Raw genomic sequence first — 25,799 nt, forward strand, 5'->3', positions numbered from 1 at the left:
GGAGCTCAGTGATTCATCCCGGCTTGTAAAAACAGGAGACGTGGACGTCTCTTTGTTTCGCTGGCTGCTGCACAGGCGAACAAGACTCTCTTTGTGCGGCGCTCGGCTATTTTAAAGCATATTAAACAAAGGAAGTTACAGCAAAGGCAAGCGAAAGACTAAACAGCTCGGCACCACTTAAGCGAAACATCACGTACGAAGAGGATGAGGTTCGGGGCTGATGGACGGGCAGGGGACGGGCGAGCGAGCGCGGAGGTCGTGCAGCCCGGCACATACGCTGCTGGCACTTGGCCCCGCGCTGCACTCGACCTCCACCACGGACCTCGGGAGTTTACATTAGCGTCCAGATGTTTATTTAGCCACTGTCTCCTGAAAGCTAGGTGCGGCCTTGCTCCTCTTTTCTGACCGTAATGCCCTTTGAAACACAAGCAAAATGAAATCAGTTCTGTTTATCTTAGCGGGTTCTGGCTCACAAGAAGCCAAGACAGGGGTGCAGAGCCCCGTCTGCTGCTGCCCTGAGCCACCGGTTGGGAACAGCCTTGGGTGGCAAGAGTTGAGTTGTGTTATTCAGCACTTGGGAGTAACGCAGATGTCTTTAAGAGCTGAAATAAGAGAGTTTAAGGATTTATTCGGCAGTGTTTGTAGCTCCGTGGGCAGTGCTGGCAGGGAAGGGTCCCCCAGGAAACAGTCTGGGGAGAGAAGCGGGTTTTGGAAGTTGTGAGAGCACAAAGCAGGCACCCTGACGACAACACCTTTGTCTACTCAAAATGGGAATACCCTCACAGACCACAAATTGTGTTACCTGTCCGTTTATTTACTCAATGGACTGCAAAAAGCTCTAATAAGACTGGTCTAATTTAAGGAGAGGGAAAGGTGCTGCTTAGGTCCATTCAGATACATCCATGTTAGCTGTGATCTGGGCTGTATCCTGCAAGGACAGGCAGGTAGGTCTTGAGAAATAACACATTTTCTCCATCCCTCATTTCTCTGATATCGCAGCCCCATAAAAACTCGGAGCTAGCAAGACCAGCGCTTCAGCTGTGAAAAACACTTGGCCCTTTTAATGATTTGGAAGATGCACTAAGCACGTCCTCTCCCAAATCCCACATGCTGTACTAGGTAATAGAGCTGAGGGGGCCTGTGTTTCTGTCTGCAGGACAAGCGAGGCTGCAGACAGATGCCTAATGCCAAATGCAACGTTACAGGGTGGCCACCAAGAGAGAGAAAATATCCCCTCTTTATCAGCAGGCCCATGACTCACAAATCCTTCTGAGACACAGCAGTTGCCTGAGCTGGAAGCTGGACAGGGTGATAAATGCAGAAAAAATAGATTCTATATGTTACAGGAATATAAATATGTGTGGTTTGCTTCTGCAGGCAGCACTGAGTGCCTACAGAACTTTACAGGTAATTTTGTTCCATTGCAAAGCTGCAGTGCCATACTCTGCTCATGCCAAAACAATGTTAGGAAAATAAATTCCAGCTGTTTTTTTCCCTCTAATTTAGGGAGTTAAGAGCGCTGTGCATGGTCAGTTGTTCTTTAGCAGAAGCTTGCGGCTGGAGCAGCACGGGAACCAGGCTGGTTTGCGGATCGGACGCTGCTCTGGCAACGCATCAGGACTCATGGACGCCGACGACAGCTCACCCGGGGAACGCAGTTCCCTCTTTGCCAGTTTTATGTCCAATCCCCACTCGCAGGGCTTCAGGGTCCCACTGTGTGAGCGGCACTGCTCACACTGATGTCAGTGCAATCAGGCTCGTTAGCTCACAATAAGATTAGCTGCTCATTTCCTCACTTCTCCTGCAATTAACTCACATCTTAAAAAAGTATACGCACATGTTTTAACTGCTGTTTTCCAAAAACCATCAGCTTACAGCCAGGATGCCGTCCTGCATGGCGCTTCCCCCCAGCGATTCCTTTTTGCTTGCAGGACTTCTGAGAATCCCCCTGCGAACACGTATGCTGAGATCCTCCCCTCTCTGCCTGCTGTTGTTGCAACCCCGGGTTTTCTAAACTACGTCTGTCAGGAAGGAGACAGGAAATTCGAGTCACACTTGCAACAGCTGTGCCATGCCTACTATCAGTCTCAAATGACGTAGTTTGGCTTGGGTGGCGCGGGGCCAGGAACTCGGCGAGCGCGGAGGTCAGGAAGATAGGTCACTGTTTATACTGCTCTTGCACTTGGGAGCATGCTGAGTCTATTTGCTTTCTTCCTATCTACACTGCTTCTCTTTCCGTTTTTTCTTTAATAACGTGGAGCCCAAGCATCCTGTTTTCAAAACATCTGACTGTTTCGCTATTTACCGGTGACAGATCTAAATGCCTTTGACCGGGGCGGGCAGCCGAGTGGGATCCTGGGCAAAGGGAAAACCTGACCAAGTAAGGGCCGTTGGTTGCAGCCGCCTCCTGAAGATGCACGTGTCCAGCCCAACGGCTTCTCGCGCTGCAAGATCCCTCTGCAGATCGCAGCCCCGCCACCGAAACCCAAAACCCACAAACCTCTGAACTCATTTGTGTCAGTGTTTGCCGACGACGAGGAAAGGGAAGCAAAGTGTGAGGCCATTTTCTGCTTTTCTTTCACAGATGAAAACGATACTGGAAGTTGACCAAAAAACGCAGACATTTCAGAAACTGGTTATGAGAGAACAAAGTTTCGGGAACCTTTTGCTCAACTCAGCTGTAAGCCATTTGCACACAGAGGGACCACAACTTTTAATTACTACAGTAAGCAATTTAGTTAGTCTTTTACCTTCACAAGTCCAGATTTGGCACTCAGCAAAAAAATAATAACCTCAAATGAAGGGCATCAGCATCCATGTTGGAGGTGCAGCCTCCTCTACAGCTTAAACCTTTTTTAACTTTCACCTTGGCTTCCCCCAACACAAAAAATCATAATATTCCTTTCTTGAAAGCTCGGTCTATAAAACTTTTATTGCTTCCTCTGCCCCTGCATGTTGTGGTAATCACTAACAGAGGAGGAAGCTGAAATAACATGGGATTTCTTTGCTCAACTTTTCCATAAAATAAATTTTGTGATTCAGCGTTTCTAATTTCATTAATTTCCAATTAGGAAAAATAAATATATATACGAGAGCATCAGGTTCTTGCGGTACAACTCAGGACTGGGTTTAACCGTGGCAAGTGGCCAAAGGCACAGCCCAGTGAGCCCAGCCTGGGGCTGCGGGACCTGCTGCATCAGCAAGCGGCACTGCATGGGGCAGAAAGTGCCATTTGGAATAAAAACAAAAGCAAAAACACAAGCAAAAAGCAGGCCCGGGGACGGGGAGCAGGCAGCCCGTCCCGGAGGTGTGAAGGCTCCGCTGGCAGCCAAGCGCTGCCCCGGGCAGCGGCTGCGATCGCGGCGGGGAGGCGGCTCCGGCCCCGGGGCAGGGAGCGGCTCCACCAGCACCAACCACCCCGGCGAAGGAAGGGCTGACTGGGAGAGATGCTGAATCAAAATTCAGCTGCGATGCTGTGGCTGACCAGGACGGGGCTGGGGAGTCCGGCTGCAGCACCGGGAGGGGCTGGAGGCAAGGAACATCAGCTCCCAAAAGTCACCCAGAGACGGGTGTGCAGCACTCGCGTTTCGCTCGCTCTCCTCTCTACTGCTTCTCAGTATCCTCTCCCTCCTGCTCCTCTGACTTTTAGCACGCTGTACTTTCCTTACTTTATTTTAGCGCCTAATTCATCGCAGAAAAGCTCAAAACTCGCCTTTCGTTGATGGCGCATTAAAAACTAAAATAAAGGTCCCGGGCAGCCCCTCTCGACGCTCATTCCCTGTGCACAATCTCTGACTTCGCACCCTCAGCATGTGCTGGCAGGCGGTGCCGAGCCAGCCCACCACATTAAAAACAAAATTAAACGCTTACAGAAAGACAAAACAGCAATAAAATAACGTACCACAATGTTTCCATCATTACGGACAGACAACAATGAAGATAATTAACTTTTGAAGTGATAATTTGTTAAACGCGGGCATTTTCAATGTTTCTGCTAACATCGGTTCCGAAGGGACCGGCGCTAATTGAAACCTCTTTAACTTCTCAGAAATGAGCCCAGCGGTACCGATTGCTCTCCCCACGCCGTCCCACCGCCAGGGTTTTTTTTTCTGGCCGTACCTCTGCGGGGGAAACCCGCAGCTCCTTCCCCACGATTAAGTTAGGAGTTTCTCCCCTGTACAGACGCGCAGACGGACCGGGTATCAGGCTGCCGTGCACCGCTCCGCATCACCCCCGTCTCCGCATCGCCCCGCTCCGCATCCCACCGCTCCCCATCGCTCCGCTCCGCATCCCACCGCTCCCCATCGCTCCGCTCCGCATCCCCCCGCCGCTCGGCTCACCTTGTTGGATGCCATCTCGCTGACGGAGCGGTAGGTCTGGATGGTCTCCAGCTGATCCAGGCACCAGTCGAGCTCCTCCAGCGTCTCCATGGCCAGCTTTTGGTAGGGCTCCTCTGCGAAGAGGCAGACGGACATGTAGTCGGGCTGGCGCGACGGCCGCCTCTCCATGCCGGGGCCGCCCGAGCCGCCGCCAGCCCCGCCGGAGGTGCCGCACCGCTCCCTCATCATGCGGCCGCTGCTGCGCTCCCCTCGCCGCCGGCGAGCAAATCCCCGCCCGCCGCTGGCACCCGGTCCAGCCCCGTCCCCCGCCGCCCGCCCCGGCCCGCCCCGGCCCGCCCCGCCCCTGCGGGACGGGGAACTGGGCACCCCCGGGCAGGGCAGGGAAGGATCGGGCTGCGGCTCCGGGAGCGCCGGCCCCCCCGCAGGTCCTGGGGGGTATCCGGAGGGGACCCGGGGGAGAACCGAGCCGCCCCCGCCGCTGCCCGCGCCCGCGATGCTGGTTCTGAGCCAGCACCGCTCCCCGACCCAGGCATACCCAGGCCGGTTCCCCAGCCCCAACAGCCCTGCTCCCCAACAGCCCTGCCTGGTCCTGCTCCCCAACAGCCCTGCTCCCCAACATCACCAGCCCTGCTCCTCAACCGTGCCTGGTCCCACTCCCCAACCATGCCTCATCCTGTTCCCAAACACACCAGCCCTCCTTCCCAGTCCCCCCCAGTCCTCCTCCCCAACTTCATCTGGCCCTGTTCCCCAACCCCACCAGCTCTGCTCCCCATCAGCCCTGGCTCCCCACCAGCCTTGGCCATCAGCTCCACCAGCCCTGCTCCCCAGTGCCACCTGCCTGTGCTCCCCAACAGGCCCAGCACCCCAGCCTTGCCAGCTCTGCCCCCCAACCCCACTGGCCCCTGTTCCCACCGAGCTCTGCTCCTTGACCCTGCCAGCAGGACAACGTGCTCCCGAGCGGCTCTCGGCGTAAAAGTTAAGGTTTACATAAGCGGATACAGTGAATCATAAAATCTCCCCATGAATGTAACTGCTTCTCATAATACCGGTGACATATGCTTACCCCATAAATCCGTCAAAGTTAATGGATTCAGCATTTCTAATGGCACTGGCTGAGCAGGTAACAGTGACATCAGAGGTCAGGATTGCTATGATATACACTCAGCAAAGTATCTGCTGTATAGCACAGAGGCTGTACACACATATGCCCCATATACGTGTGTGCCACTGCCCTCCCTATGGAATGCCCGCTGGAACCGCTCCGGGTGTGCTCCCCGCAGGGCTGTCACCCTCCACTGTCACCCCCCGTGTGCCCAGGGAGGGGATTGCACTTCATGCCATCCACCATACCCATAAAGCAATGAACTCCATCAGTGTGTATTGTATACAGACCATCCGTTCAATATTTGAGACTACCTGGCAGAAAATAAACACTGCCAAAGAGTAACTCAGCAATGAACCGGCAGGGAGCCTGGGGCACAGGCACGTTTTAAAGATTCAGTAAATCTGAATCTTTGTGTCATTGAAAGTTAATGTTTTCTTTTTTTCTGTCCTCACAGAGCTCCAAACATGGCCAGTAGTCTCATTCTTGCATACTTCTGTGATACATCTATCAAAAAGCAGGTGGAAATAGCCAAAACACACAGAACTTGGGTGTATTTTCCTTAATAATATGCATGTTCTCTATCAACTACTTTATAATGTAAATTAGTTGACCTAGAAGGGCTCAAATTCCTATTAACAAAAAAAAAAAAAAAGTTTGCATTGATAAAACTCCCACAGGCTAAATCATGATTTTAGGGATAGGAAAAAAACAATCACAGACAAACTAAAGAGGAGCTGACCATATGTTTAAATAATGAACTGTACTGCGTTATTCTACAATGTTCTCCTGCTTTGCAGGAAACAGGGTTGTGCGTGTAACCACGATGTGCAACCACAACGTGCAACCATGGCAGGAGTTGGAACAGGCTCACTGGGGCACCAGATCCTAATTTCAGCTATTTGGGGACTTCCAGCCTTGCCCAGCATCAGGGATTGCAGGACCTGCTGCCCCTGTCCCTTCACTTCTTCACCTACAACAGAACCATCATGGCAACACAAGACCAGGACTAATCTACACTTTATATGGAAGGACTTACTTTCCCCAGATCTTAGGAAGAGTCCGGGCTATTCCCTTACTTTGTAATCTGAGTTTTGTGTAATAAAAGGGGGGAAAAAAAACCCCAGACCATCAAGGAAAGATATTAAATGTTACAGAGAACAATGTGAATTATGAAAAGAGGAAACTTCAGGGCTCAAGTATAGAGTGAACGGGTTGGTATTAGGCTACTGACAGCTCTGAATTATTTAAATTTTTGTTATTAGAGGAAGAGATAAAAATAGAATGAATGTTTTATATTAGCATTTTTTGCACGGCAAATCTGGCCAGTTGTGGAAAATGAGCCGTCCCACTGGTGTCTTCTGCTTGGTTTCAGTGGGGCTACCTGAAGGAAGCCTGTGAACAGAGGGATCCCTTCCCTCTGAAGGCTGGTTTACCCATGTGAAAATGTGAGTGTTATCACTTCCTTAGGCCTTTGTAACAAAAACATTTAGAGGACAATAGATTAGCGATTTAAATGCAGATGTTTTGAAAACTGCCACTTAAAATATCTGTAGTAATTTCAATGGCAAAGATGAAGTGATAGTAAACAGTTATTGCTAAGTGTCATTTTAAGGAAAAAAAAAACGGTGAGATCTGCTGCTGTTCAAAAGCTGTTTACTGCCCAGTCTAGAAGTGTATTTCCATAAAAAAGCACTGTTAAGTCTCTTTCAGAACTTGTTTTTTCTACCAATTTCCACTGGCCTGCCCACAGCTCCAGGGAAAGATAAATCACCTGCATCCTTGGGCTGCTCTTTTTAAATTCTGAAGTACCTTTTCGTTTTGACTAATTGGTTTTTTTTCACTCATTTTCTTAAGGAAATGAGTCTTGTGAACTGGGGCTCCGATGGTGCTTCCCTCCAGGTGTCCCATGTCCTTCATCTTCTCCCCCCTCCCTCCTCAGTCATCTCTGAACCCGCTGCTCAGCCAGTAACTACGTCAAAGACACCACCTTCCTACGAGTTTCAAGAAATTAGACAGTCAAGTCGAAGAAAACACACTTATCGTCCTCAACAGAAGGAAAAGACTTCTTAGAAACTCTCTCCTAAGGCACTTCCTAAGTGACCCAATCTGAGACCAACCAACCTGGAAACCCCAGTTTGGATCAAACCAGCCCTCCCTGGGTACATGCGACTCTGCTAAAGCCCTGTTTGTTAACTTGTTGTAACTATTTACAGATAAACTGTGAAGGCTATGATTCCACGGATGAGGCTAAATTTGCACCAGGTGTTTTTGAAAAACAGCATGTAAAATTAAAATACATACTCCTAGTCCCTGATGAAATGTTCCAAGTTCACAGCTATCCACAAGTAACAGATTTAAAGACAATTAGAAGTTGCTTTTCTACGAAAGTAATAGCTTTCTGTGGGAATGATCTTACAAGCAAATAACACAGATTTTCTAACTTTCTTAATAGTTAATATTCATAGATACATATACACCACATTAATCACATTTGTATATTTTAAAATGAACATTTTGGTACTGATAAGGGAAAACGGAGTTCATAGCAGAACCCAACACCTTCCCAACATGGCAACTCACACCCCGCTCAGCAGCCCTGCAGCATCAGCCCCCGCAGAGGGCACAGCCAGTGCCGTGTTCAACATTGCATGGTACATGAAAGTATGATGTCGTGACACTACGGTGCCGGCGCTGCCTCCAACAGCAGCATTTGCCTCTGCAGAGGTGGCTGCGTTTGGATTGGAAGGGATGTTGGGGTTAAAATGCAAGTGGGAGAACAGAGGAACCCTAAAAAAAGCAGGGGGAGAAGAAGACGCAGCATCAGATGAGAAAGATGAAGCGCATTGGGGTTCTCTTGCTGAGCGGTGTCTAGTGTCCCTACAGGGACTGGAATAAACAGTAAACAGAAGTTGAGATGTTCCATGACATGTTCGTTCCCTCAAGGCACGGCGAGCGTCCCACTGACTTCAGGAGCGCAACACCCTCTGCCAGAAACACCCCAAAACCTTCTCCACTCACAGGCTTCGATAACCTTCCCAGCAGAGCTGACGCGCGTGGTCACTTACGGAAGCAGTCCCACAGTTTCTGGATAAGGCTCCTGGAATACTGCATGACGTGTCTTCAACTAGATCATGTTTCAGTTTATATTTGGATGTTGCATAACCGAGCCCTTACCCGTAAAATTATAACTGGCATTTCCGTCATTTTTTTTTTCTAGTGCCCTACATGAAATAATTTCCAAGACAGAATAAAGGACTAATTAACAAAAGGAGTTTGTTTCAGTTTTGCAAATATTACATGGTGTTTGTGCATGACTTTTCAATCCTGACGGCAGTTTAGCAGGAACTGAGGTGACATTTCGTCACTAGACCTGACTTGCTGCCAGTCCCTCCAAGGACAGCCTGGCCGAGCCTTCAGAGGCACCAAACCATTCGATATTTTTCTGCTGGCACTTGGAACACTCCAGCATACTTAAATGCAACTCATTTATGCGCCAGTATTTTGTAACAACTGCATTTTTGGTATTTTTTGCCATCTGTTTCTTTTTCATCTCTGTAGAGTGATGGAACACACAGTATCTCTACTACAGAAGTGACTTAGCCCATTTTAGGAGATTTTTCCAGTTTGTTGACTTGACCATGCTATCGTTTGCTCACGGAGAGAGCTGCTAATGAATATGAACTTGAGGGTTTTTTTTTTTCATCTCAAATACTTGAAAAGTACCCTTCGCCGCCAGCTGGGCTATCTCCGAGCATGAGGACAACGTTATCTGCTGCTGCAGCCCAGTTCCTCTGGTCACCCACACACTCGGTGTCCCCCATCCCATCCCCAAACGCAGAGAGGCAGCGAGCAGAGACTCGTCCCCAAGCTGCAGGAGCGGACGGTGGTTTTGCGCTTGGCTTATACACGAGATAAAACAAGTCAGGAAACGCTTAAAACTAGATCCAAAGGTCAAAATTCCAAGTGAGTTTTTCTCTCACCCAATTCCCTCAATTCTCTTGTCACCCCACTGCCCTTTAAACAAATACGTTCATACGTAGCATGTCTTGCTTCTCGCACAAAGTGTAAAAGCTAAAAAGTTTAAAGAGTGGTCAAAATACCAGATCAGTTAAAAAAGTTGGAGAGGAGTTGCAGTTCTCCTCTTTGCTCAGAAGCATATTGCAGGTGCCAAATAATTAAGCTTTCCATGATCTAGCAGGCTAGTATTATAATGGGTTTCTATCTTGTGAACGGATTGACCAATCTGGCAGACAAGAAATGTTGAATGCAAATATTTGCAGACATTTTTACAAACTCAGCTCTCCTCCGCTCTTAAAAGATCAGATTATGGACTGACCGTACTGATAAAACACTTAATTCCTAATTCCACTAAGAAAATAAATAGTCACTTCTAATGGATTGTAACTTCGTACATAAACCTTAGGCATGTAGAGTTGAAGATTCAAAACACCCTTAATAGTCTACATCAGCAAGCGCTGCTTTCTGTGCCAAAAAATTCAAAGAGAAACTTTTACAATGAATACTAAAAACCACAGCACTGCAGCTTACAGCCGTCTACCCAACTTTACCACCATCTATCCCATTCCACATGCAAAGCCACTTGTTTACAGTGCCAGTAAGACATCTTCTGGGTTATTTACTTTTAATTGCATCCTGGCTGCAATAAATTGGAGCTACTTTATAATTATAAACTTCTTGAAGGTTTGGGGCTGTCCTTCCCAGCCTTCAGAGCAGGAATTCATCTGAGAGGATGGTGCTGAGGTCACCATAGTGCCCATTTTCCAGTGATTCCAGTTGATTTAATTAAAAAATATTATCACTCTGTCTTAAACCTTACCTCAACAACAATTCAGAGTCGGGATCAAATCTGTTCATTTAAAAGTAATATTAATAAGAGCAGTTGCTCGCTTTTGCCTTGGAAAGGCTTTACTGGATCTGTTCCCAAATCCAGTATGTACAGCGTGGCAACGGACACTGAAATGTTCCCTGAACGTTTAACAAACTGATAAAATTCAACACAATCCAAAGCAGCCAAACACTCATAAGAAACAGAAGATTAAAGTACAAACATTAGAGAAGAAAATGCTTTCTAATTCCCACTAGTGACAGGGAAACAAATGGGCAACAATCAGTGGGTTGGGTGAACTCGGCTCTTAGGTGAGCTGGGGCTTCTGAAGTCCTCATGTCCTTCTATGGGAACACGTAAATGTTTATCCTGGGGCATGAAACCGCTTGCAAGCACCGAAAACTCTGCTTTAGGAAATGTCTGAACGCACACTCCCATGCTCCCGACTCCTAGAAGTGCTTGAAAGTAACATGAAGGGTGCGATATCAAAATGTACGTACTTCTCAGTGTAAATCCAAAGGACACAGCCCCTGGCCCATAGGTCTGGCCACATTCTTTTGCTTATTTACAGATACTTAAAATAATTTACAACATAAAAAAATAAAAGCGCATTCAGATGTGGAAATGTCTTAAAAATCATAACAATATACATTATGAGTCTTTATCGCTTACAATTTAAAGGACTTGAAGACAACCCATTTTTTAGTTATATAACATACTATCTTATAGGGTATTGTAACTGTTGTCATTATTATAGATGACATAATAAGATTAAGAAGAGAAGGGAGATCCTTTAGTTAATCATGTGGATGACAGGTTATTATTCTGTTAGCAGTATCGATACCATTAATGTTTCCTGAAGGCTTCTTTTACATTTCTCAGCCCTTGACTCCTAGTGACTAAAAGCTCCTATCTAAGCAAGCTGGCAGAAGCCTCTTGGTGGGATCCTCATGTACGATCTGATCCACCAAAGGCTGATCCACCAGCTGAACTCATCTGTGCTTCAGCTGAGACCTGTTTGATTTTAAGTCCTGATGCAGGTTGGAGGAGAGAAAAAGAAAGGAGGAGGAGAAGGAAAAAAAAAAAAGGGAGAGTTGCCTGTGTGGTTCAACAAGGCACTCATGTGGTCCTGGCTTAAATAAAAATCATGTAGATCCAGATCACCAAAGCTGCTCCCTCCAGTTCCCTTCAGCAAAAGAACATGGCTACTTTAACTTCAGAAAGCGAGATTTGTTATATACCCTGCAATAATTACTAGCCAGTGTCTAGCATCACTCTAAAACCCAGGACTGTGTTCAGTCAAACAGGTTTATCAACAAAGGACGTGCCAAAACTTGATGGAACAGGGACTTGTGCAGCTGTCAGCCATTTACCCTTTGCCTTGCCTAATGTATCTGTGGTTGCTTACAGATTGTGCGGACATGTTTACATATTTACCCTTGACAATGCGGAGTGAATAACTGACACCAAATAATTTATTTGTTTAATGTATCCTGTTAGTGCACTCCTGACTACCCATGAGCAGAGAGCTATTTCCTCGAATTAAAGCCATTGTTCTAACAGATCCAGCAAATATATTTGGGAAAACTGTTTTGTAGCTTGGTTTGAAAATTCACAGGAAACAAAATCAAAGGCACAGAGCACAACTGCAGTGATTCATTTAAAATCTGCAATGAAAACGTCCCAGCCTGACAGCATTGTCTTACAAATTGCAAGCACTGAAAAAAGCCTGTATCCTGTAACTACAGGTTTCTTTTACAGATGCCACACATGTTTTTCAATACCCAGGGAGTCTATGGACCAGATTTTTAACTTTTTCTCAAGCACAAAAGCTAGAAATGTACCTAAAAGAAGGTATTATTCAAGAGCAAGATGTATCCAGCAGAACTACCCAATGCCACATGAACGTGTTCCCTCTTGTAGCCCACAGACACTCGTGCTGGACCGCGGGGCTGGAATTACCGAGTAATCTAAAATCATGGGAACGACAGAGGATCGAGATGCACCTCCCACCCCCCCCCACCACTTCATTGTGTGCAACGACGCTAATTATATCTTTTGCAAAGATAAGTGCAGATGTGCTAAGAAAGGCACAAAGCCCCAGCACCTGTGGAACAGGTGGAGCCAGTACATTCTTGAGCAACTCCCCGAACAAATGGATGATCCTGCCCTTCTCCCCACTCCCGATTGTATTTTTGGGACTCCAGTTTGACCAGTAACTCTAGCTGTTCCCTCTCATGTTTCTCACACTTGCACTGCACAAAGGAGGTGGGAATAAGAGCGAAGGGCTAGTCGTTTGCTTCCTGACACAGTGTTGGGCACCGGGTAGAGACTGGGAGCAGGGCAGCGGATGCTCAAGCTTGGCAGGAGACGGGCAGGCTGCTACGGCATGGGCACGGCATGCCGACGAACAGAGAGCAAGGAACACTTTTAGCAAAAAAAGCTATTTTAGAAACGCTTAGAATGCTTTAGAAATTTTCTGTTACCCAGTGCTAACAGATGAGATGCGGTAAGAGAGGCCGAAGTGGAGAAATCCCTGCAAAGAGAGGATGGGATGGGATCGACTGGCAAAGCTGCTGCTCGAGGTAGACTGGAGAGGTGGCACTGGAGGAGATCCAGCTGTGGGGGAACGCAGGCAAAACCTTAACAGGGGCTCAAACACAGCAGAGACAATGGAGTCTGTATTCAGAGATGACAGACGAAGATAGAGACAAAAAAAATGAAGTGAAAGCTTTCTACCGCTAATGGCGAAAAATGACAGGAAATGAGTGAGATGCTGCTGCCAGGAATAACGTTTGTGATACTGAAATTGTTCATGAAAGTGTTTGACATGCGCTACAATCTCTGGCAAAACAAGGCCAAGCAACAAGCAGCAAAAGAAATAAACTCTTTTGTTACACTGCTGAGGAGCCCGGCATTCTAAGTTCCCTAGTTAAAGACAGGTCTTTTCTGGACACACCACTTCAGCTGCCCTGAAAGGCTGCTGGGAAAATTCAGCCCCTAGAAAAACAGCTCCAAAACTGCTGAAGATGCCAAGGCAGTGATTAAAACACAAAATTGTCAAGGACACATCCAGGTTCAAACTGAAAGACTCTGGGGAGCAAGCAGAGACGTCTCACCAAGAGAAAGCAGGGGGACCACAGAAAGCAACATGGAAGGGAGAAAGAAAAAAACCTCGTGCCTGTTGGGAAGAGCACAAACCCAAATGGCTTCACATCCCCACACTGCAGCCATCCCAAGAAGGCAGAGGCCACAGCTCACGTAAGCACTGTGGAGGAGGGTGACGGTGACGGGAGGAATGCCTGCGGTGTGACTCGGGCACGCCGTGCAGCGCAGGAGATGCCCAATGGTCACTCCACTGCCATAGTAGCAGTGATGTTTCCCAGTCAACAGCCAAGGCACTCACCACCCCAGCACCGAGCCAGCTGCGATGTAATCTGAGCAACGCCAATCCGCAGTAATATTAGCCGGGAGAAATGTCACCGCGGTGGGGAGGGGCTCATCTGCGCTATCTTTAGCTGTCTAAAAGTTAATCACCTAAGTTCCCCGCACAGTCAGTGGAAAGTGGCCGGGACCTCCAAGGGGTGATCCTCGTCTATTCTGAGCACGACTGCTGCGAGGGGCTGAATCACCCTCCAGAGGTGCCCGTCCTTCTCCGTGAGCTGCAGAAGGCACCTCTCTACCGCAGAGTCACAGAAACTGCCTGGAGGGGACTTCCCGAGGCCATCTGAGCTGGGCTGTCTCCAGGTCCTCACCAATATCAGCCTGATGCTGCTGGGACTCTACCACATCCTCAAGGAGCTGTAGGGCACTGATAGACACCCCACATCCTTCCTGTCATCAGCCACCGACTGGACACGCAGCCTTCGTCACCAGCCTTAGAGCCTGGTGCTCTAGCAACATCCAACCCCGTTAACAGTCCATTTGTTTGGCCCACGTCACCTCAGCTTCCAGATGGGAATGCTATGGGACATGGTGCCAAGGTACCTATCGCAGCAGGTACAGCCACCCACGGCCCACATGACCCCACAGCCAGGCCACCCCTAGCCCTTGCAGAAGCAGGTCAGGGTTTTCAAGCACAATTTGCCCTTGGCAAATCTGTATTTACTGTTCCCGATGTACTTTCTTGTCCTTCACGTGTTTGGAAACAGACTCCAGTGGATGCCCTCTGTGACCTCTCCAGTGACCAAGAAGAGTTGGACCAGTCCACAGTTCTCCAAATCCCCTTCGCCCTTCTCAGAAATTGACCTTTTTCTGCTGTCACAGACCTTCCCAAGCACCACAGTTTTCCATGAATGGCACACAGTGACCTTATAGTCACATCATCCAGCTTTTCCAGCCTGAATCCTGCCCAAGGCCATGGACTTGAACACATCCACCTCCTCTAGGTTGCCCTTAACCTGCTGCTCCCCCATTGCTTTCCATCCCTCTCCTTCCCAAGCAGGCTGGTGGGCACGGGGCACAAGGCTCTGTCTGCAAAGACTGAGACAAAAAAGGCATCAAGTACTTCAGCCTTTCGTGTACCAGTTGTCACTAAGCTGTTTCCTGCACAGATTAACATTTTCTCTGAACTTTCCTTCCCTACTTCATTTGCACATTCGGGTCCCTTCGCTAGCCGCAGTTCTGCCAGTGTTTGTCTGCCCAGCTTCACCCTCCACACCCAAACTGCGCTTTCACATCCCTCCCTTGTTACCAGTCCTTTTCACCCTTTGCCTGCTCTCTCTTTTTTGCACTTTGGCTTGCTAAGAAGCTCCTTGCTTCGCCAAGTTGGCTTCTGCTGAAATTCCTGATCTTCCTGCATGACAGGATGGTTTGCTCCCGAGCTCGCAATACCTTTTCTTCAAAACCCAGCCACTAGTTAAGATTGGTCTGTAATTGTTAGGTGAAATGAATCTTATGATAGTGACAGAGTCTTGAGACCAAGCAGTAAATGGAGGCCCTCAGCAGCAAACAAAAACTTTTGCAGAGCCCTAGTGCTGGGCAGCATGGCCCCCTCAGCCTTGCTTTGATCCCCATTCCCACAAACCACCCCAAGGTGAGCAGCTGGAGATCAGTCATAGGGGCCCAGCCACTGTTTTGAGGCAAAAATGAAACATTTGAAGGAAACTCAGACCAAGAGGTCAGCCTGGAGCAACAGTCAAGCCCTGATGAAGCCAGTGAAGGCAGAACCGGACAAACCTGCAAAAGTCCTGGTTATACCCACCAATCCTGGTGGGCAGGCTGGTCAGGGTGGATCAGCAGCCAGGTCATGAGAATCAGGTCACCAAGGACCCAAATGGGCCAGCAACCCACTGATCAGACCACTGCCTGTTAGCAGTAACTAGACAATTGCTTACCAATTAGTCAAGAGCAGGGTGATTGCGGTTTATTATCGTAGGCACCGGAGAAGTCACTCAGCTTTGCCAGGTTTTGTGGCAATAACCACGGGTGCCCACAAGCAGCACTTCTTCTCTGAGTTCATCCTCTCCTGTCAGCGTCCAGGGTCCCCCAGGCTGGACCATGGGGTGCCGAAAGCATTGCTCCTTCTAGGAAAAGATGACGACGTGGAAGAGGCCACCAACGGCCGAGACACCCACCTGGATAATCCCAGCAGTTCAGCCTGTGTGTGCAATCTGGCTGAGCACAAGAAGCTGCAGCTGGAGTTGGTTGAGGGATACAGCTGCAGTTTTTCATGGATTGCTGATGGGAAAGCCCATTATATCCCTGCAGACACCTTAGAAACAGGCTGAAAAAGCACGAAGAAAATAGGGAGAGGATCGTTACTCCAGTACTGCCTTGCAAAGAACGGGATTTACCAAATGCGGCTTGGAGAGAAGGACTAGAGCTTCAGTGGGCACTGCAGCAGAGTGTAGATTTCACCTCGCGAATCTTCATTCCTGCAGAATAAATAATACTAACATCTCTCTTCAAGTTGAGGTGGAGCATTGGAAATGACTTGGAAAGGACTAGCCAACAAAAAACCACAGTCCTGAATTAAACTCAAAAAGTGCTCTTACGTTTATTTTGTCTTTACATGTGTCAGAACAATGCTCTCTAAAACAGCTGAGGAAACCTCAACTTTAAAAATGCTATAGGATAAAGATTAAAGATCAAGATTCCCAAAGCAAAGTTAACACTGCACCTTTTGCATGACAATGAGGTGCAAAAATGAGGTGAAAACACTAACAGCACCTTGAGGTGGATAATAGAATCCTATGAAGCTTCCCAGAGAGGCAACTTCTGATCTGAAGATAAGCCTAAAGGTTTAATTTGAAGATAAGCCTAAAAGTTTAATCTGAAATGCTAATGAGCAAGGAAAACTGGAGACTGTTCTGAAGAAGGATTTAGATTGGAGATACCTCCTGATGGTAGGGTGGATGGAGTGTTGTCCCCCACGGCAGTCCCTGATTCCACAGTGTCCTGGAGGGAACAATACAGCCCCACTGCCACAAATCAGAAGGGTAAGTGACAGTGCTTTTATGGTGCCAAATGGAAGTAACAAAATGCAGGAAGCATCTTGTCAGATGTCACTTAGCATCGATATCACAGGGGAATCTGGGAACGGGATTTGCCTGCATAGTAGGAATTCCTCAGTCCAGGGAAAAGGAGAAGCAGAAATGGCAAGAGGGGCAGAATCTAATCTTGGCCTGTCGAATGAAGGGGAAAGATCGCTCAGTTCCAACTTTATCTCGGGGAGCAAACACACAGTTTGACACGTTATCGTTTTACTGACCCGGCTCGATTCCTTGTTGCCCTGTAGGATTCCTGCCTTAATCACAAGACAGGAGAAAAATGACGATGCAGGAGAGCACCTCTCCCACGCAGGGTCTAACAAACAAGTGCAAAAAGCTGACAGTGCACTTAAAGGAGACATCCACAAGGAGAATGCTGAAAAAGATTTTTCAGATGACATTTCGTAAGGAAATAAACACCTACCTCAAACACATTTCTGAAGACAGATCACAATCACCAAGGCCATTAAGAATTTTTAAATTAAGTCAATCCCCATCACACCTTTACTCGACACACTCCTCAAAGTGCAGAGAAAACAGCCCAAAGAGCTGCAGGCTGGGGACGGAGCTGACCCTGGGTCTTGATGGGCCACAGGAGGAAGGTTCCAGCCCAGACCGAGAGCTGAGCCCAGGGACTGAAACCCCAGTCCCAGCTCCCTGTAAATCATGGGCTGCCCAGACTGTGGTTTTGTTTCTTCAGCTAAACAAGGAAGGGTCAGATCACAATGAGATGAACATTTCATTGTGTGAGTAGAAACGTTTTCTTCCTGAGCACATGGCGTGCACATGAATGCAGGAGTATGAGAAAGAGATGGAAAAATCGGGATATAATTATGAAACTACCTAGCTACGCACTTCGGATTGACCTGTGCCGTGCATTGTATTATCTCATTTGATACATGTGGGCTGGCTGGGAGAGGGCTGGTGAGATTACACGTGCAGGGAAACCAACTTGGATCCTGGAAGCAACATCGTTGTGCTAACAAGATGCTCCGCCTAAACTAATTAGCCCTGCCTTTCAACAGGCTTAATTAGGTGGGGCACCATCCCGCGCTGTTGTGGCGAGACGGTTTCCGGCTCTGGCTCATCCACAGCCCGTCTGAGGACGTCGGCGCTTCGCTACCTGGTGCCATGGACTGACCACGGTTGCGATGGAACTTTCTAGGCAGACAACAGCAACGATTTTAATTCAACAAAGGGGAAAAAAAATAAGCATGAAAGATGCAAGGGACTAACCGTATTCTGTTTCACTGTGTCCGAAGAATTTTGCAAAGCACAAACAAAAAGGTCTGCATTTGGATCTGCCACAGAATCCAGATGTTGCTTTCATCCACATACTCATCAAATCAGGTTTTGAACCAGCTTAACCTGGAGATAATACAATTTAAGGGTCTAAATATTCTGTCAGAGTGGAAGTCGCTTTGACTGTGGTGAAGCAGACACTGGAGTAGGAAATGGAAGAGGAACCTCAGGAACGAATCCTGGAAGCACAAAGCACAGTGCCCATCCACCTACGAAGCTCCACTTGGCTACTGGTGTTAGATGTAAAGACAAAGTTTGTTAATAATCCTTGGCTCTTCATGAGGCGAATTATTCAGAAATTTTAAATGAGGGTCAGAATAAGGCTACTCACGTCATGACAGCAATGTAGAACAGGCTGCTGGGAAAATGTTAGACCCTGTTTACATCCCTTTCCTTGGCTCCTGTAAAGGTTATAATTTAACACAAAATTGTCCTCCATTTCCTTTCAATTTAATTTCCTTAAGGTCTGCAATATGAAAGTTTAGAATGTGGCTCCTAGAGGCATCCCAACCATAATTCTTAGGAATTCCTTAAGATGCGTATCAACTTTTGTGTCCGTTTATCCTGCTCTCAGCCTTGGCAAGACTGGGCATACAGTCAGTTCTGAGCCACCATGCCAGCCATTTAAATGATATGAATTATAAAATATAATTGTGTTTTTTTCATGGCTAAATGTAATATCTTGAAAGCATTATCCTTTAGGATGGAAGCTTAAAAAATGATTTAGTTTGGAATTTTAATCTGTTTTCCTACAATAGATATTTTACATACCCAAAGGGTAATAATGTCAACCTCGCTGACTTACCTTATTTGAACTTTCTGCCCTTACTTAGCCTTTCAAAATAAATGAATACAACTGTCATCGTACAGCTGAAACCCACAGATATTGCTCCTCCGCAATGAGCAGAGCCGCTCAAGTACATGGCATATTGCAAAAAATGACCCGTTTTGACATATTAGGTTTTCAAGTGATACTCTGAGTAAGCCCTATCGACTGATCTGCGATTGCACCAAATGACACGGTGGGAAGTCAGAGTATTGCTCACTGCAGAGCCTGGGCCGCTCACGGAGCAGAACCAGCAGAAACAGCTTGAATAATTAGGAAGCACACGCAATTTTAAAAGTTGTTTCTTAACCAGGGATCCTCCAGCTTTTGAGAATGCAGAATGTTTTAAGTTCTGAGCAAGTGTCCTCCAGACAGCTCTCCGGACAAACGGATCCGCTTTGTGCACGTCCACACACTGTGACTCTGAACATTCGGAGTGAGCCTCAAGTCACAAAACTAAAAACCTCCAGACCTGCAGTAGCTGACAACAGAGCTAAAATATTCACTGGGCTAATCATCTGTATTAATCTACCCTAGCGACCAACTTCAGCTGTTCGTAGCTGTGACTCAGTGTGCTTTATGTTTACTAAACTGCACGTACAGCCTTTTAGAATAATCTGTTCAAAATCACTGAGTTAAGTCCCACGGGTACAAGGGTGGGGAGGAAGAGGGAGATGTCAGTATTCTACAAACCAGCATCATTGTTTTGACAGCTTTTCATATTCCATATTACCCCTTTCATGTGCTGATCTCCGCTGTGTCACCTCCAAACCGAGGCCATCACACACTGGTCACCAGTTTTTTAAAATACATGTTTGGGACACAGGTCAGAACTGGACCATATTTTCCCAGACACTGCATCAGATTCATTAAGTGGTTATCCCCGATAAAAAATAGAGAATATAGAACACCAGATAATAGTTTACTTGTTGGTTTTTCTTCTGACATCAGGATCATTTTGGCCAGAAGGCGATTAAGCCCGGAGGTCTGACTACTTTTCTCAAATCTGGGGTCTCAGTCCTGACCTGAATGGGGCTGTTATGCTACAGCCAAGTAACCAGGGAGCTGTCCTGAAGAGGCAAGTGCAAGATTAACTCCAACCCAGCAATGACAGGCTGACTTGGAAGCGTAAGAGCTTGTCCAACCCCTGCAGCCAGCACAGGCAAGAACAGCCTTTCACTCCCAAAACATATTCAGTTAAGGCCCTCAAAATATATATATTTAAGTACCTCAAACCGAGCTCAAAGAAATCAAAATGTCAGCTACGCTAAAGGTGCCCTTATTAACAATTCCAGTTAAAATATCAGACTAAGTGGACATGGAAATGGAAATGTTCCCCACTGAAGGTCAAATATGGGCTGGTCTACTGCAGATTATTCCACAGGTCACTTTTTATGCTTTAAGTTTTATGCTCTGTGGCACCTTTCAGAATTTCTTACATTTGGCAGCATAATGGAAGCACCTTGTGTTAGCTTTGGCCAGGGGCATTCACACCACTCCCCTCAAGTAATTAATTCTGCCAAATAAGCTCTGTGAAACTCATACAATTTCTGTGAAAAATCTGATTTTAAGCTGCACATGACTTTCCATTTAAGGCAATTTGCAATAATAGAGGTTCCAGCAGCATGCTGGACTGACCACATTTGGATGTGTTACAAAGGGAGGCTCCGAACGAGCAGCTGCTGCTGAAAAATGTGGTGTGAGCATCATCTCTCCCTGTGTTTCATTTTTTGTTCCTGATCTATAAAGTGTGAGTAACAGATTTTCTGGCTTCTACCTGGATAGTAGGTTCCCACTGTAAGTGGATGGAAATACTTAAAAGTCTCACACAACATAGTTGAAACCCAGGAAGCTGCTAACAGTCTGTGACATTGCAGTAACTGGAATTTCGGGAAATACCCTGCCCAAAGAACTTGAATTAAGATGAAGGCCCAGGATTTGACGAGGTTCTGGATGTGGACCACGTCCCATAAAGTATTACTGCTAAAACACAAAATACGCCAGTTAGACTGGAGGTTTGTATCTGGATTCCTCTTCTTCAAGAAGTATCTTTGGGAAGAAAATATTTCACAGCTGCCAAATGCTAGCGAGATCTATTATCGATAACCCCCACACTTGTGTTTGCTAATGCATCGCCAACTCCTGAGTGTTTATTTTGAATTTTTCCCAGCAGGACTGGCCCCACACCGCGCTCAGCTCGTCGGATGACAGTCCCCGCAGAGCAGATCCAAAGTGCGGATCCAAATGTCCCACGTTTGACTCGGGAACAGCAGGGCCACGATTTCAGGTCATTTCTCATAAAACTCAGCGAGGGAAGGGGAGCAGGACGCAGGCTGGCTTTTCCACTTCTCAGAAGACTATGCTGGCTTTTCAGAGAACTCAACGATTGCTACAACTGTGTCCTGCTTTTGACAAGCTAATGGATGGTATTTAAAGGAAAATACACTGCTTGTAAAATGTGACATTTTAGAATCGTTTTGGTATTAAGTGCTAAGCTTGTAAACCCTCCCTGAACACTTGTTTGCAGCAGGAAAGGCCTAACAGGATTCAGCCCATTTCAAATTAAAACACTGGGGTGTCTGGAATATGCTCTGAGGGCCCTGGCACGCTGGGTCCAAAACTTTGCTCTCAACGCCTGGAACCTGGAGGTTTTTAGGTAAAACACAAAAATGTTTGTTTAAGAATTTTTTTGAAGAGTGTGGAGGTGTGGTAGAGGGGTTTTCATATGTGTAGCTGTTTAATTTCCTCTTGGAAAGGTATATTTATGACAGCAGGATATTTATACTAGAATATCTACATTAAAAAGCGTGGCTCTTTTAAAACTAAATCCGACTACGCAAGTATTTAGCACTGAATAATGGGTACTGATTAGGGCTCCTGGTAAACAACCAAACACAGTGTCTAAGCCTGGGTCAGATCCTCCTCCTGTACTGGTTGATGAAAGGCTGTTCAACACTGGCCTTCAACAGGCACAGGGCTGAATATAAAACCAAAATACATTAATTGTCAAATCAACACCCTGCTAGATTCTGGAAGGTTTGGTTTTGTTTTCTTTTTTACATTCTGAATTCCTACAATGATTAAGTGCCTGAACACACAACAAAGTCAATCAATGGTACCTTTAGACATGAAAATATATTCCACAGGGACGGACGTATTTAGATGTTTTTAAAGTCTACCGCTTCAAAAAAATATTTGTAGGCATACATATTTTTCCAGTGAACTGAATTAACTTAAGAACCTGGTATGTTTTATTAATAACCATAAATAATTAAGTTGTTTCCTTTCTGTCAAAAAAGTATTGCAATTATACAATACTTAAGGCTGTCATTTACAGACACTTCTTACAGAACAAACAATATACCAATAAAAAGTTTCATTAACTATTAGCATAACATTCTTCACCAGTTGCACAATGACATTATGCATACACTAATAAGCACACCATGCTTAACTATATAAATATTTTTTAGTCAACCAGGAGATGAAAATATACTGATAATAAAGCCAGAGCATTTCTGGGTGATTTGAACATAGAGAACAGTCGATAATATTCATTGTTCAGTATCACCGGTTGGAAATCGATGAGTCTAAACTGTATCTCAGAATGGATGCAATTCCATAACTGAATTGGGGGAAAAGTGTGTTAACAATCCTTTACTCCCGGTTTTAATTCTGCCTGGATTATACATTGATTTTAAAAGTTCTCAAAGTGTTAATTTTTATAATTGTTACCCTATAAGTGTAATTAACTTTGGTGGGCAAACTGTCTACCCTACAGAGGACAATGGAATTAAAATTCTGTTCCTCGAGGCCAGTGCTTTCCCCTCCTGTATACGCCCCTCCAGACTAGAATCAAACACAAACCTGATAAATACAGAACAGCGGGAGTTCCACCCAACTACGGACTAAACGATGTGGCCACTGATGACGAAAACACAAAAGTCAGAAATACTTTTTAAAAGACAACAATAAAGCAACTTACACTTGGGTTCAGATCCTGCAGGAGGGACAAAGTGTGCACCATGGGGACTGTCCCAGGCCAGGCTGGTGGCTCTGGGACTTGTGGGGTGCATTGCCCTGGGAATGTCTCCGTGTGGATGCCGGGACGTGGCCGCTCACGCTCCCATGGCCCAGCTGTGTCCAGGCCACGAAGCTGCAGTGGGGAGCTCGGCCTCGGGGGAGGAAGGAAAACTTATATATAGCTGCTGCGGGGGCGAGCAATGGGTGCGCAGGAGGCCGGGTCAGCTCCCACCGGCTGGAAAATGCTGATGACATGAAGTTGGGGGGGCTCAAACAAGTGGGACAATGAAGAACCCTTGTCATCGCTAAGGCATGCACAAACCATGCCCCACAACCTACAAAAAATAAAATAACTTGGACCGACAGAAGTTTGGGTGGTTTTGTTTGGTTTGGTGTATTTTTTTTTCTCAGATCAAATACACATTTCTTAAACTCATATGGAACTGATTCAGTACACGGAAAATTGCGATGTCAAAATCTCACCCACAGCAACTATTATCACTCTGCACAGAAAACAAAAGAAACACAGATTTTATCAGCTCTGATATTAGCAATGGCGAAGTCCTATTGTCTTCACAGAGGCCTTAAGCAATCCAAGAGGAATGGGAGCTGAGTAAAGCGATCCCCGGCTTTCGGGGCTTGACCTGCGCTTAAAGAGCAGAGTGACTATGGGGACACAATGAGAACATGGGGACATCATGAGAACACAGGGACACAATGACAACACGCCACCAGGAAGATCTCTTCATTGCCACCTCAGGTTCACAGTTGCCTGGATTACTCAGAAACCATCCATCGGGGAGAAGCCCTTTTAACAACCTATGACTCTTTTTATGGTTTTATCCTACGCAGCAGAGCGTGATATCATCAGTGAAATGACAACCACGATTAAGAAAAAAATAAAAACCAGTGGTTTGGCTCCTCAAGTGTTCTTCAAAAACACAACGCTGGTGATGATTACAACATACCTGCTTATCTTGTCAAAGGAAAGGTTCTCCCTCCACCTGGGTGAGGATGCCATCTATACATCTCCTCAGGTTTTCAGCTCGCAGCCCCTTTGGAGCTGACGTCCAGAGCCGTTCCCCACAGCAGGCAAGGAGAACCACGCAATGCGGAGCCGCCTGCAGTCAGGGGAGCTCCAGGGGAGCCCAGGACCTGCCAGGGGAGCCCAGCTCGGCTCAAAAATACAGCGGCATGGTACGAGCACCGTGGGGAGGACTCGCTGGCGCTGCGGCCGCAGATGGCAGCTGCGGCCCCGGGAGTGACAGGCTCCTGATGGCAGCAGCACGTGGAGCATCTTCATGTGACACCCACAGGTGGGGCAGAGGGGAAAACAGTTTTTGTCCGTTGCTATGGAGTCATGATTAGCTTGTGTGTCTTCAGAGCCTGCCGAGGAGAAACGGAGGCTATTTTCTTATATAGATGTCATGAAATCAATCCTTGCAGAATTTCTGGAGTCAAAGGCTAAACAGGTTTGCCTGAATACCTTCTGTTACTCGATACACAAATAAATCTAGCCGGGAGACCTAAAATGAGTGTCACTTTTCAGCCGAAGCTGATGGCAAAAAATTACTCTTTACTCTCATTTGGAGTTGTTCATGCACACAGTAACAAAATAAAAGCATGTTAAATAAAACACAGCAATTATCTTTGCAGAAAATGAGTCTTAGAAAATTAAGCAAAAAGAAAAAGCCTCCCTTATTGAGAAGCACAGTGACTTCAGAAGAAACTTTTCCCTTATTCTCTCCAAATGCTAAAAGAAAACCTGATGTTCTTCTTTTAAAATGTGTCTGCCTCTAGGTCTTTGGCACAGGTTTACTGATGGGAGGGCCGGCAATCTATTTAATGACTGCATTGACGTCAATAGCATAACTGAAATACTTACTAAGATGCATGAGTCCAACTTTCAGGGGGTGTGTGTTCGCAGGCAGGCGCAACACGCGAAACGGACTCTCTGCGGGAATGAACTAACCCCAAACAGCCAGAAACTGCCCCAAACGCGCTGTGGGGCTTGGTCAGCAACACTTGCTTTTTCTGCAGGTAGCTTTTGAAGTTCAGTTTGAGACGCACTTTCAATTTCTCAAGCAGTAAGAATCACTTTACAATTCAACAGGATTAATTTTACTCAGTCATACCATTAAGCTGATATCTGATTTATTTTACAGTTTAGCTTAATTTCTAAATAATCTGCATGATTATACTGCATCCTTTAAAAGTAATATTTGCAGGTAATAAATAAGTCTACAGCACCACTGAATTTACTGTGCACAGTTATTTTTTAGCTCAGCTATTTGGCTCCTCTCGCACACTTGCTATAAAAGCCTAAACCACCACATCTACTTGACTTGTACAATCTGTTTCAAAATCAAAAGGGTCAGATCTCCAGCCAAACTCGCAGCAGACCAGCAGAATTTCGAAACGAATCCTCTATTTCACACATGCCCAGAGCCATTCTCCGCACGCCAAGCGGAGGAAGCATGGTGCAAGAGCACTCGCTCCACACTAATTACTTGGGATTTACAGATATTCGTAACCAAGAGCTGATTTCGACGCACGGGGCTCGTTAACTCCTGCAAAAAGTTGGGACCCTCATTAGCATAAGCACCGGCGTTAATCCAGTCTTTTGTTTATGCTTCATACAAATGTGCGCGCACGAGTCCGTGTACATCTTACACCCACATAAAAAATGAGAGAGTGCAAGTTTTGAGTTCGTGTAAAGGCATGTGAGAAGTGCGGAGAAACGTGCAGATGTGCAGGAAAGCGGAGGCTAAAGGCACAAGGAAGAAAAATACCAATCTCTCACTCCCATCCCCAGAGAGGAATTTGAACAAAGCTTTAATCCCATAAGCCCTGAAAAGCCCGTGTG

At 46.5% G+C, this 25,799-nt stretch overlaps 1 protein-coding gene across 8 annotated transcripts in view; it reads right to left on the reverse strand.

The window, feature by feature from the left end:
• Positions 1 to 25,799, reverse strand: part of PDE4B (phosphodiesterase 4B) — a gene marked incomplete at its 5' end in the record, with an annotated part of 158,459 nt that overhangs the window by 21,925 nt on the left and 110,735 nt on the right. Inside the window, 2 exons of one of the 8 annotated variants that reach the window (XM_082053485.1) lie at positions 4,341 to 4,453; positions 23,902 to 24,148. In XM_082053485.1, the coding sequence (XP_081909611.1) occupies positions 4,341 to 4,430 (90 nt within the window). Of the gene's footprint in view, positions 1 to 1,837; positions 1,976 to 4,340; positions 4,454 to 5,178; positions 5,224 to 5,252; positions 5,333 to 5,403; positions 5,453 to 13,828; positions 13,882 to 23,901; positions 24,149 to 25,799 lie in introns of those variants that run through there. The other 7 variants (XM_082053488.1, XM_082053484.1, XM_082053486.1 and 4 more) reach the window with 7 other exon arrangements.

Source organism: Streptopelia decaocto (assembly GCF_964273445.1).
Source record: "Streptopelia decaocto genome assembly, chromosome: 5".
Classification (NCBI taxonomy): Eukaryota; Metazoa; Chordata; class Aves; order Columbiformes; family Columbidae; genus Streptopelia; species Streptopelia decaocto.